General features: G+C 46.3%; 2 protein-coding genes across 2 annotated transcripts in view; one reads left to right on the top strand and one right to left on the bottom strand.

Moving 5' to 3' along the window:
* Positions 1 to 301: 301 nt before the first annotated feature.
* Positions 302 to 2,536, bottom strand: LOC123509223 (gastrula zinc finger protein XlCGF57.1-like). The gene is made up of 2 exons (XM_045263422.1): positions 2,420 to 2,536; positions 302 to 1,412 (listed from the first exon to the last, which is right to left on the bottom strand). Exon 2 carries the CDS (start codon positions 1,312 to 1,314, stop codon positions 745 to 747), a length of 570 nt encoding a protein of 189 aa, XP_045119357.1. The 5' UTR covers positions 1,315 to 1,412; positions 2,420 to 2,536; the 3' UTR covers positions 302 to 744.
* A 5,322-nt stretch (positions 2,537 to 7,858) lies between these two features.
* LOC123509268 overlaps positions 7,859 to 12,394 on the top strand; it is a 5,487-nt gene continuing 951 nt past the window's right edge. Inside the window, 7 exon segments of the mRNA XM_045263466.1 lie at positions 7,859 to 8,115; positions 8,363 to 8,600; positions 8,868 to 9,181; positions 9,184 to 9,843; positions 10,081 to 10,220; positions 11,586 to 11,832; positions 12,307 to 12,394. The exon segment at positions 12,307 to 12,394 is cut by the window's right edge and continues 153 nt beyond it. Coding sequence (XP_045119401.1) covers positions 8,071 to 8,115; positions 8,363 to 8,600; positions 8,868 to 9,181; positions 9,184 to 9,843; positions 10,081 to 10,220; positions 11,586 to 11,832; positions 12,307 to 12,394 — 1,732 coding nt within the window. The 5' untranslated portion in view covers positions 7,859 to 8,070.

Here is a 12,394-nt window from a genome sequence, read left to right as displayed (position 1 = left end):
CACCACACCCACAAGTCACTACTGGTATTGCCAGCTGGTGTGTGGCAGTAACCTTATTTGTGGTGGCAAGGCTTCAGCCAGGGCTTGGCTTGGCTTCTGGCAGTCTGCCGCCCGGCTGGCCGTTGCTTGCGCTGCACCTTCCTGTCACTGTGTGTGTTTTCTTGAGGAGGTTCCTTGTTCCTTGTGTGGCTTTGGTCTGGCACCAAGGTTGTTACTTGCCACATTTCTTCTCTTTGATGGCTGATCCTCTGCTGCACTTTGTCTTTCCAAGGTGGCTCAGAGCAGATCCTCCTGTGTCTGTTTCCTTCTCTCTTCCTACACTCAGGGTGAGCCTAGTTTGTACTTGTACAAGCCCCAGTGTGGCTCAGGATGTGTGTGTCAAGATTACCTCACCGGGGAAATCTCTGCCCACACTCCACCCACTGGAACTTTCTCTCCCACTTTTTCTGATTTTCTTTTGTTGGTCCTTTGCAAGATGCAATGGACCTCAAACCTGGGGTTGCACCTTGAGCATTGTGAGCACTGTATCCGAGGGCTCTCTTCAGGATGGTGACAGTTCCCTTGATTGGTGCTAATTGTACCTCCACTGGATAGGGATTCATCTTTATCTATGTAGCTCTTTTCTAGTTCTTCTCTGAATCTCCCAGCTCTTCCAGGTTCCTCCATCTCTCCACCCCGAGAAGCTGTTCTCTTTTGGTGAAGTTTTCTCCAGTCTTTCTTGTTATGTTTGTAGCCGGCACTTGTTCATTTTGTTCTCTTTCCTCCAGAATGTCTCCTCCCAGTGTGGGTCAGCATGTGTGTGTCTAGATGACCTTTCCTGGCAAACCTTTTCCCACACTCCAGGCACTGGAACTTTCTCTCCCCAGTGTGGGTCAGGATGTGTCTGTCAAGATGACCTTTCTGGATAAATCTTTTCCCACACTCCAGGCACTGGAACTTTCTCTCCCCAGTGTGGGTCAGGATGTGTGTCAAGATACCTTTCTGGATAAATCTTTTCCCACACTCCAGGCACTGGAACTTTCTCTCCCCAGTGTGGGTCAGGATGTGTGGGGCAACATCACTCTTGTTTGCAAATGTCTCCCCGCAGTGGTCACAAGTGTAGGTCCTGCCACCAGTGTGTTCAGTGGGGCCACTCTTGCCTCTCAGCCTTGTCTTGCCGGCATGGGAGAGGACGTGTCTGGCAATGGCAGCCTTGGTGGAGCACACTTTCCCGCAGTGGTCACAAGTGTAGGTCCTCACGCCTGGGGTTGCCCAGTGCTCCTGGCTGTTCCTCCTCCTCCTGCTGCTGCTGCTGCCTGGTCTCACACCCTCCATTTCAACACTGCTCCTGGCTGCGGCTGGTCCTGCAGGAACCACGGGAAAGTACCGTGGATGCACAGAGGGAATCCCGTCGCTGGACGCTGACCTGGCACCTGTAACAGAGGAGGCCGTCACCACACAGGCAGCAAGGAACTTCCTGACAAACAAACAAACAAACAAACAAACAAACACACACACACAGACACAGACACACATACACAAGATTGCATAGTAAGAAACTGAGGAAGGGAAGATGTCTGAGAGATGTTAAAAAATATAGTTTCCCGCAAAGATGTGTTGAGACGTGGAACAGTTTTAGTGAGGAAGTGGTGTCACCAACGAGTGTGCAGAGCTTCAAACAAAAATAGGGTAAGTGTAGATATGGAGACGGGGCCACACCAGCGTGAAGCCCAGGCCCTGGAAACTACAACTAGGTAAACACACACACACACACACAGTCTCCACAGACAAGATACATCTATTAGCTCCTAAACCAGCACAGTGGCCAGGCTGTCAGCTAATGGTGTGCTCCTAAACCACCATAGTGGCCAGGCTGTCAGCTAATGGTGTGCTCCTAAACCAGCACAGTGGCCAGGCTGTCAGCTAATGGTGTGATCCTAAACCAGCACAGTGGCCAGGCTGTCAGCTAATGGTGTGCTCCTAAAGATATGTAAGGATGACATGTAACAAATTGATGTCCATAGGCCAGACCAGACTTGGCCATTGTCTGGTGTGGTACAATCTGGCAGTAAATATTGAGGACAAGTCCTTCCTTCCAATCATCACCAATCCTCTTCCCAATAACACCAAACTTGGGGACTATAAGGGAAAATGGGGTTTTGGTTGGAAAACCCAAAACAGACCATTATTGGCCAATTAAAAAAAAATCAAGAGAAAAATTCCAACATTTCACCATTAAAAAAAAAAAAAAAAAAAAAAAAAAAAAAATGATTGACTGTAGACAAGGTGGAGGCCCAGTTCCCTGCCTCCCCTGTATCGTAGCCAGGAGGGGGCTGCGTTACCTAGACCGTTCCACTAGGCTAGCCAGGGCAAACATACCTGTGCCGATTCCCCCTGATTACTACCACGCAAACCCTAAAGAAAACCCAAGTTAACCTACACAGAAACTGCAGAGAAGCATCGGCAACGGTGGTGACCAATAACAGCAAGGATGAGCAGAGCCACTCCCTCCCAACAGGCTAACAGGACGGTGCCGTGGTGGAGTGCTGCACCCCCTGAAGGAAAGCAGAAGAATGTGTGACAGTATCTGCTGACTCTGAAGCAAAGGCACCTGGTGATAATGTGAAAGAGTCCTGAGAAATGGTACTAAATCAGCGGATGTAAATAAAAATGGGTAATGGGTAAGGGAAGAGGATAATGAATAAGAGAATATTATGAAATGTTAGTCAAAGAGCAGAATGGAAAATGTGTAAAAGACAAGGGAATATAATAATGAGTAAGGGAATCTGAGGAAATGGTAGTAGAATGTATGTGGTGTTTTGTTTTGTGTTAGTATGTGTTGTAGTGTTAGTATGTGTTGTTGTGTTAGTATGTGTTGTTGTGTTAGTATGTGTTGTTGTGTTAGTATGTGTTGTTGTGTTAGTATGTGTTGTGTGTTATATGTATTGTTGTTGTTGTTGTTGTGTATGTGTTGTTGTGTTAGTATGTGTTGTATGTGTTGTGTTAGTATATGTGTGTTTGTGTTAGTATGTTGTTATATTAGTATGTGTTATTATATTTGTTGTGTTAGTATGTGTTGTTGTGTTAGTATGTATTGTTGTGTTAGTATGTGTTGTTGTGTTAGTATGTATTGTTGTGTTAGTATGTGTTGTTGTGTTAGTATGTTATTGTGTTAGTATGTGTTGTTGTGTTAGTATGTTGTGTTAGTATATATTATTGTGTTAGTATGTGTTGTTATTGTTAGTATGTGTTGTGTATATTATGTGTTAGTATGTTAGTATGTGTTGTTGTGTTAGTATGTGTTGTTGTGTTAGTATGTGTTGTTGTGTTAGTATGTGTTGTTGTGTTAGTATGTGTTGTTGTGTTAGTATTGTTGTGTTAGTATGTGTTGTTGTGTTAGTATGTGTTAGTATTAGTATGTGTTGTAGTGTTAGTATGTGTTGTAGTGTTAGTATGTGTTGTTGTGTTAGTATGTGTTGTTTTGTTATGATTTGCAGGTATTTCCTTCTCCATTATATATGCTATGTTGATTTGTATTTTGTGGTATTGAATTGTTGTTAACGATTTGTGTTGTAGCTGTTGTGTGATTGGTTGTTTTTGTTTGGGTGGTTTTGTTTTTCATATTTATTTGCATGTCCTGTTTGAATCAGATTTTCTCAATTGATTATATCACACACACACACACACACACTCTCTCTCTCTCTCTCTCGTTGAGCAATAGTGTGGTTTCATACATGTGACAAGAAATGAGGTGGCTGGAAGAGGAGCAAAGCGGGAGGCGGGAGTGGAGGAGAGCGGGCGGGATGTGTATATTGGGAGAGCACCGCTCCAAGCAGCACTGAATCTGCAGGCCTGTATGCAATATTCTAAATGGGGCCTAACATAGGAATTATATAAGCTACGCACCACTTCCTTACTTTTATAACTAACATTTCTATTTATAAAACCCAGGATCCTATTTGCCCTATTTCTTGCTTCTAAACATTGCTTTGAAAATTTCATAGTCCTGTCTATCACTACTCCTAAATCCTTTCCTTCCTCTACTGCCTCTAGCCAACATCCCTCCATCTCATAGTTAAAGTTTGTGTTGTCTTTACCTAAATGCATAACCTGACACTTTTAGAATTAAACTCCATCTGCCACCTGTCTGCCCATGCTATCAGCCTGTCCAGGTCTCGTTGTATTCTGTAATTGTCCTTTTCACCCTGTACTGCACATGCTATCTTAGTATCATCTGCAAACTTTGATACTTTGCTACTAATTCCTATATCTAAATCGTTAATGTACACCAAGAAAAGAAGAGGTCCTAGCACTGATCCTTGGGGTACCCACTAACCACTTCCTTCCACTCAGACATTGCCCCATTTAATACTACTCTCTGTTTCCTATCAGAAAGCCATTCACTAATCCAATCAACTAACCTACCCCCTATCCCATGTAGTCTCAATTTGTACACTAGCCTCCTATGCGGTACCTTATCAAACGCCTTGCTAAAATCTAGATATATAACATCTATGCTATTTCCATCATCTAACTCCTTGGTAATATATTCTAAGATATCGAGCAAATTTGTAAGACAGGACCTCCCTGATCTAAAGCCATGTTGGGTATCTCTAATTAATCTATTCTCATTTAACAGATGCGTCTCGCCGAGCTACCGAGACCACGCCGACGCGCCAGGGCAGCCAGTTGGTGCCAGTGTGGAGCGGTACCGAGAGTGAGAATGACTCAATGTTACCGTCTTACCCATCACTGCTTGCCTTGAGCCACCTCCATGCTGTATACAATTTGCTCAGTACCGTTTCGGCTATTTACTAGTACGGAAAATTTTAACCGGTACAGTACCGTTAAAGCTGGTACCGGTATTACCTGTACTGGTAGCGGAACTTGCCCACCAGTCCGTGAGCCGCGCTGCACTTGGCAGGACAAGGCGCTGGCCGTGAGGGACAGTGAGTGGTGGAGATGAAGATACCGATAATAGTGATATCTAGCCTCTCAGTAATCAGAGGTTAACTATTTAAACATGGTTGAGGACAAAAAGTGGACAGTGGAGTGTGGGTGCCTGCTAGTGACACGGACAGCCGCCGCCGAGCAGTCTTTGGTTAACGTAAGTAATATATTGGTGTAACTCATCATTTCACGGTGGTGCCATGTCATAACCTAACGTTGGTAACCTCCAGGACAACATATCAGTGAACTAACACCTGCACATACTTATAAAAAACCAAATAATTAAAATCTTGAAAACGTAAACAAACCGATCCCCCTGACCCGCCGCCTCTCTCTCAGCCATTATCTGCCTCATCTCTCACTCATTACAGGCCAGACAGGTCACAAAGTGGACCCATAGGCCTAATCTTTCATGTCAGTTGTTGAGATATATCCGCAATTACCCGATTTGTGTGCTATGGAGGCTCAGGGAGAAGAAGCGGGCCTACCCATGACGTCACGAGCCCCAGGCTGTGACGTCATCACCAGCTCCCGCCCAAAATGCCGGTCCCAGATGCTCGACTTCCACTATTATTTATATTTGTCTCAGTTAATTTATTTCGAGTCACAAGTGCCTTTTAAGGGTTTCTAATGATAGTTCGCAGTGTTTTACGTGTCTTCCATGCTTGAGTTGAGTGAAGTACGGTGATGTAGAGGGTGTTTATGACTTGAATGGGAGGGCCAAAATACGCTAAAATTTTTACCTCCGCTATCTGTGATTTTTTATTTGAGGTTGTAGCGAAGTGTTTGTGTTTTCAAAAGATGGTTTATCATGAGAAAAGTGTGCAAGGCTCCTGAGAAGTTAAAGATGTGGACTTTAAGAATGATATCTAGTCCTGATAATATTGTAAACAACGTCATTTTTTAAATATTATTTTTCTAATAGGGCGAGTTGCCAGGTTTTGATATATCGAAATGATAGTCATAATTTTTGAAAAACGTTATCGATTCAGTTGAATGAAATTGGTGGGCTTTGAAATTGTATTTAAGCAAGTCGAAGTTCTAATACTTTATTTAGTATATTTTTAGCTATTTTATTATTCCTTTTCTCGGCAATGTTTTTGTATTTTAGAAGTTAGTTTCGATTGATAACGAGTCGGAATTTTATAACATTCGTGTCCAGCTGGCTTTTGGGAATCCTCATTTTCAAAATGATTTGCGTAACGAATATATGTGACGTCATCAAGGGAGGGCCGACCCCCGGCTGGACCCAGGCCGATACCTGGCTCCAGGTATCGGTGTGTGTGTGTGTGTGTGTGTGTGTGTGTGTGTGTGTGTGTGTGTGTGTGTGTGTGTGTGTGTGTGTGTGTTGCCTTTATCTTTCGTTATGAGGGAGCCCACTAGCTGGAACCAATGACACCCAGCTCCCAGCTGGAGGGTGTTTGAGGGGGAGGTGTGTGTGTGTGTGTGTGTGTCCTTTTCTTTCATGGTACTTAGCGTGTGTGTGTGTGTGTGTGTGTGTGTGTGTGTGTGTGTGTGTGTGTGTGTGTGTGTGTGTGTGATTCACTTTGGTCGTCCGGTAGTCACCCAGCCAGCCTTCCCCATTACGGAACAAGCTCAGAGCACATAGACAGATCTTCGGATCGGACTCAGACTGTGTGTGTGTGTGTGTGTAATTCACTGTTTGATCTGCTGCAGTCTATGACGAGACAGCCAGACGTTACCCTACGGAACGAGCTCAGAGCTCATTATTTCCGATCTTGGGATAGGTCTGAGACCAGGCACACACCACACACCGGGACAACAAGGTCACAACTCCTACTCACTGCTAGGTGAACAGTGGCTACACGTGAAAGGAGACACACCAACTCCCCACCCGGCCGGGGAAACGAACCCCTGTCATCTGGCTTGTGAAGCCAGCCCTCTAATCACTGAGCTACCGGGCCGTGTAGTGTGTGTGTGTGTGTGTGTGTGTGTGTGTGTGTGTGTGTGTGTGTCGTTATTTCACCGTTCTGTTTACGTTTCATCTCTGGCGTCCCTCTTTATTATCCTAGTCTGTCAACACAAACTGCAAGTAATAGCGTATAGCGAAATGTGTCCTATTCTTAGCGCTTATCGATATGTAGGAAACACATAGCCCGGAGCAAAGCAAGGTGCCTCTATCGCCTCGCCCCGCCCCGCTGTGTTAACCCCTGCAGTAACATGACGTGTTAATTCAGTGCTGGAGATCTTAATGACAACAGTGCCCACAGAGATAGATTGAGAGTTTATGGACGACAACAGTAACAACACAGCGCCTTGTTTTCACCCGACATGTTTCCACTTTCCATCGTCGTTCGTGGAGTGGCTGGCGAGAACAAATCAAGGTTCCTCGCAATTCTTTTACCTTGAATTTTGGGTTTGATTAGGCGATTTTATTGACATGAGGAAGGGTCTATGGAGGTCAGAAGATTAATGGCTGGAGTCTTCACTATTTTAATCCCCCACATAAGTTTCCGAAGCTGTATAAAATCACCAAATAGCAGAATGCATAGGGAAACGCACACCTTAAATAGCTTTGATACTAGTTAACCCCAATGAATAAGTGTATGCAAGTCACTGTGTGTGCTTGAGATCTTACTGGAAACAATGCCTACACATCAAATTGTTTTCACCTATTACATATTTCCACTCTATCATACCCTCTCTTATACATCTCTCAAATAAAAACTGTTTATTTCCTTTAATCTATCTCTATACTCCGGAACTTGCCCACCGCCACTGCTGCGTGATCTGTTGGCTTCCTGAAGGGGTGGACATCAATATTAACAAACAAACGTGCTTGCTTCGACTCTGAAAAGATTATAATGTGCGTGCTTCTTCCTCCCCCCTCCCCCCTTCTCTCTCTTCATGCTACAGGTGGCTTGCGATCCCTCCAGAGAGAGAGAGAGAGAGAGAGAGAGAGAGAGAGAGAGAGAGAGAGAGAGAGAGAGATCCGTAAAGTAAGCGACGTCAACATTGAACACACAAACGGACAAACGCCAACGTCTCCCGCTGTATCCGATTTTCCACTTTCCACTCACTCCACCTCCACCTTTACACTGCCCTCCACTCTAACTCCACTATAATACTCTCTCTCTCTCTCTCTCTCTCTCTCTCTCTCTCTCTCTCTCAGCCACAGGAATGGTTGCCCTTCAGTGTGATGTCCACGTATCTAAAAGCCTTCAGGTAGAGAGAGAGAGAGAGAGAGAGAGAGAGAGAGAGTCAAGCTTGTAATGTTTTTATAAGTTAAATTGTGTTGTTTAGCTATTAATTCCCCGTGTGTGTGTGTGTGTGTGTGTGTGTGTGTGTGAGGAGACAGGTCATTTAGAGAGAGAGAGAGAGAGAGAGAGAGAGAGAGAGAGTTACCTTTGTTGATATATATTATTGGCTAACAAAATCTAACATTAACCTAACCTAACCTAATCTACCCCAGTGGCTGCGTGGGCGGGGTGAGCTGTGTGACGTGGTGATGGTGGGCGGCAATGGGCAGCACACAGCGGCGCACAGCTGTGTCTTGGCAGCGCACTCCACCGTCATCGCCGCCGTGCTGCAGGGAAGGCTGGCGGCTCACAAGGACTGGTCTGTCATGCGGCCCCTTGTCATCACTGTAGGGGATGTCACGCCTGCTGCTGCTGCTGCTGCTGCTACTGCTGGTGGTGGTGGTGCTGGTGGTGAGTGCTGAAATAAGGGTGTTTTACTACTGCTATTGCTGCTACTACTGCTACTTTGACTACTATTGCTAATGCTACTTCTACTACTACTACTACTACTGTCACCACCACCAGCACTAAATTGCAATAAAAAAAACAACACAAGCTAATGAAATAAATGCAAAGACACAAACAACAGCAATAACAATCAACAAACAAGGAAAGCAAATGAATTGAAATGAAGGAAAAAAAAAAAAAATTCCTCTAACAATTATATATATTTTACAGATACCACCACCACCACCACCACGACCACCACCACCACCACCACCACCACCACCAACAACATTATGGAAGTCCTCATTGCATTACTTTATGGAGAGCAAGTTGACATCCCCTCAGCTCTTCTCTCTTCCCTCCTCCACCATGCACAGCTCCTCGGCCTCTCACACCACATTTACTCCACTCTGCAGACCTCTGGTGGGGCGGGGCTACCTGTGGGGCTGGAGGGACACACAGCACTCCTAGACGAAAGCACACGCAAACCAGTGCTAGAAAATGCAAGAACAGCCGTAGCAGGAGAAAAAATGAGAAGGATGTGTGTGTGGGTGTTTGCAGTGATGGTGTGTGGCAGGGTGTGGCTGCGGTGGCTGGGGAGGAGAAGTGTGGTGTTGAAGTGACTTGTGGTGTGGCAGGAGGGGGTCAGTTTGAAGATAGAGGTGTTGAAATGACTGGTAATTTTGAGGTGAGTGTCTGTGATAAAGTTGGTGATGCAGAGAGTAAGCCCTATAAGAGAACTAGCCATTTTGAAACGACCGCCAACTTCAGCGAGAAAGTCGGAAACCTTAGTTCGAGACTGTGCCACGAAAAAACCGCCACTTCGGAAACGATTACAAAACTCCCCAGCATTGATGTCTTATGCGACAACACAGACACTCGCATTGACACAGACACCATGCTGGAGCTGTCGTTGCTGTGTGAAGGCGTTGAACGAGAGATCCCCACAGCACAGCCCTGGACACACACAGCGCAGCCAACCCAGACACAGCATGACACAGAAACAGCGGAGATTTTGGGTCTTGTCATAACAGCAGGGGAGGAGAAACAGCAGGAAACACAGCAGAAGAGGCAGAAGGGAAGGATAGTTGGCAAAGGGCTGCTGTGTGAAGTGTGTGGCATGAGTTTCCAGCGCTGTGGTGATCTGATCAAACATGTCCAGCATTCACAGCATTTCTCGCAGCAGTGTCCTCTGTGTTTCGTGCAGGTGAGAGAGAGAGAGAGAGAGAGAGAGAGAGAGAGAGAGAGAATCCTTACAATCACTTTCTTTTGATAATAATAAAAGAATAAGTTAAAAAAAAAAAAAACCTTTGAAAATTTGTCATATTATTCTGTCCTCCTCCTCCTCCTCCTCCTCCTCCTCCTCCTCCTCCTCCTCCTCCTCCTCCTCCTCCTCCTCCTCCTCCTCCTCCTCCTCCTCCTCCTCCTCCTCCTCCACCCACAGGTTCGCGAGGAGGAGGGTCAGAGGCTACACTTTGCCCAGCACAACCACAACCTTCCTTTCTTCTGTATGTACTGTGACCTGCGCTTCAGAACCAGAGCTGCCCTCACCATGCACGCCCCAAAGCACTCCACCACAAAGCCGTATGTCCCTGTGTCCCTGTGTCCTTGTGGCCCTGTGTCTGTGTCCCTGTGTCTCTGTGTGTGTGTGTCTCTGTGTCCGTGTGTCCCTGTGTGTGTGTGTTCCTGTGTCTGTCCCTGTGTCCCTGTGTGTGTGTGTCCCTGTGTCCTTAATAATAATAATAATAATAATAATAATAATAATAATAATAATATACGGTTTATTAGTTTGGCAATGTAAAAAATTACACTGAAAATGTACAGGGGGGGGACATTAACACAATGAACTAAAAATGCTTAACCTAACTATGGAGCTAACTTAACCTAGAAAGCACTTATTTATTTAAGGCTCGCACAATAGTGGGCACCGCGCTAAGTCGGTACCGATCAGTGCGCGGTGCTCTTAAGGGCGCCACGCGATTCTGGTGTCGGGTGGCGCGAGCAGGGGGAGGCACGTCGGGGGGTAGCAGGTGGCGGAGACGTGGATGACGCAGCAGTCCTTCCCCAAATTTTTCCAAGGCTTCCTGGTGTCTTGTGGCCAGCCTCGGCAGACTCAGGCAGGTCAGGGCGTCCTCGTAGGACCTGTAGGCAGGCCCAAGGATGACCCTGAACGCCCTCCTCTGAACCCTCTCCAGCTGTTGTCGTTGTGTGAGGTTCAGGAGGAGGACCACGCTGGGGCGGCGTACATGAGCTTAGGGAGTATAAAGGTGAGGTACACTCCCCTCAGCTCATCTGCCGGTGCTCCCAGGGACCTGAGTCGGCGCAGTAAATAGATTTTGTATGATGCTGACCTGATGATGGTGGAAACATGCTGCTTCCATGATAATTGATCATCCACCAAGACACCTAGAAGCTTGGTGCTGCGGACCACCTGGAGGGAGTGAGGGCCCACAGAAAGCTGGGGAGGGAGGACTGCTGCTGTGGAGGTACAAATGTGCATCACCACGGTCTTGGTGTGGTTGATGGTCATTTTGTTGTCCTCCGTCCACGTCTGTAGTTGGTTTAGAGTGGACTGCAGTGTCCCTGTGTGTGTGTCCCTGTCCCTGTGTCCGTGTGTCCCTGTGTCCCTGTCCCTGTGTCCCTGTCCCTGTGTGTGTGTGTCCTTGTGTCCCTGTCCCTGTGTGTGTGTGTGTCCCTGTGTCCCTGTGTCCTTGTGTCCCTGTGTCTGTGTGTCCCTGTCCCTGTGTGTGTGTGTCCCTGTGTCCCTGTGTCCGTGTGTGTGTGTGTGTCAGTTTTTATTTTGTGTGTGTCTGTGTGTGTTTGTTATAGTTGTGCTTTGTGTGTGTGTGTGTGTGTGTGTATGTGTATGTATATGCTAACCTAACCTAACCTAACCTAACCCAACCTAACCTAATCTAACCTAACCTAACCTAACCTTCCAACCCCAAGGTTCGTGTGCGGTGACTGTGGCCGAGGGTTTAAGTGGCGTCACGCTCTGCAGGCTCACTCGTACACACACAGCGCCACAAACCGCCTGCTGTGTGACATCTGTGGGTTCTCCTCTAAGTATGTGACCACTTTCAAGGCACACCTTCTGCAGCATTCTGGCTCCTCCTTCCCTTGTCCTCACCCAGGCTGCTCCTTCTCCTCCTCCAGAAAAACACACTTGAATGATCATTACGCCACACACTCAAAGGTTTGTGTACTTCCTTTTTCTCTCTCTCTCTCTCTGTTTCTCTCTCTCTGTCTCTGTTTTTCTCTGTCTCTGTCTCTTTGTTTTTCTTTCTCTGTCTGTTTCTCTCTGTCTCTGTTTCTCTCTCTCTGTCTCTGTTTCTCTCTCTGTCTCTGTCTGTTTCTCTCTCTCTGTCTCTCTGTGTGTCTGTCTGTTTTTCTCTCTCTCTCTCTCTGTCTATGTTTCTGTCTGTCTGTCTGTCTGTCTGTCTCTCAATCTTTCTTTTTGTTCTTTTTTTCTTTCTATATTTTTTTATTCTCTTCTGTGCATCTTCTCTTGTTATTTTCTCTCTCTCTCTCTCTCTCTCTCTCTCTCTCTCTCTCTCTCTCTCTCTCTCTCTCTCTCTCTCTCTCTCTCTACTATTTCACCCTAACACACCCAATTTCACTCTAACACACCCTGTATTCACCCTTAACACACTTATTCTCACCCTGACAGCTACGGGTGCACCAGTGTGAGATCTGCGGACACTCCTTCTCTCACGCCAAGAACATGCGGAGACACATGAAGCTGCACACTCCCTCGG

The sequence above is a fragment of the Portunus trituberculatus genome, chromosome 26 (assembly GCF_017591435.1).
Source record: "Portunus trituberculatus isolate SZX2019 chromosome 26, ASM1759143v1, whole genome shotgun sequence".
In the NCBI taxonomy this organism is placed as follows: domain Eukaryota; kingdom Metazoa; phylum Arthropoda; class Malacostraca; order Decapoda; family Portunidae; genus Portunus; species Portunus trituberculatus.
Note: the sequence above shows the minus strand (reverse complement) of the source record. Positions and strands in the feature narration are given on the sequence as shown.

What these genes read in the sequence shown, in the direction of transcription:
- LOC123509223 (XM_045263422.1), bottom strand. Translation starts at nt 1,314, where the DNA reads ATGGAGGGTGTGAGACCAGGCAGCAGCAGCAGCAGGAGGAGGAGGAAC.